The 277-nt window shown below is 58.8% G+C and overlaps 2 protein-coding genes across 2 annotated transcripts in view; both read left to right on the plus strand.

Moving 5' to 3' along the window:
- Positions 1–111, plus strand: part of EMH_0013420 (uncharacterized protein) — a gene marked incomplete at both ends in the record, with an annotated part of 1,480 nt that extends 1,369 nt beyond the window's left edge. The window contains one exon of the mRNA XM_013499829.1: positions 7–111. Coding sequence (XP_013355283.1) covers positions 7–111 — 105 coding nt within the window. The remainder of the gene's footprint in view (positions 1–6) is intronic.
- Positions 112–152: 41 nt separating this feature from the next.
- Positions 153–277, plus strand: part of EMH_0013430 (uncharacterized protein) — a gene marked incomplete at both ends in the record, with an annotated part of 537 nt that continues 412 nt past the window's right edge. Inside the window, one exon of the mRNA XM_013499830.1 lies at positions 153–275. Within this exon, the coding sequence (XP_013355284.1) occupies positions 153–275 (123 nt within the window). The remainder of the gene's footprint in view (positions 276–277) is intronic.

Here is a 277-nt window from a genome sequence, read left to right on the forward strand (position 1 = left end):
ACTCAGCAGCAGCAGCAGCAGCAGCAGCAGCAGCAACAGCAGCAACAGCAGCAGCAGCAGCAGCAACAGCAGCAGCAGCAACAGCAGCAGCAGCAAACTGTCGCCTGGTGAGGAGAGCAGTGCTGCTGCAGATGGCCTAGGAGCAGCAGCAGATGCAGCTACGCTGCCTTCATCTGAGGCAGCAGCAGCAGCAGCAGCAGCAGCAGCAGCAGCAGCAACAACAACAACAGAAGCAACGACACCAGAAGAAGCAGCAACACCAGCAGCAACACCAGCA

This window comes from Eimeria mitis, genomic scaffold (assembly GCF_000499745.2).
Source record: "Eimeria mitis Houghton genomic scaffold, Emh_scaff472, whole genome shotgun sequence".
NCBI classification, from domain to species: domain Eukaryota; phylum Apicomplexa; class Conoidasida; order Eucoccidiorida; family Eimeriidae; genus Eimeria; species Eimeria mitis.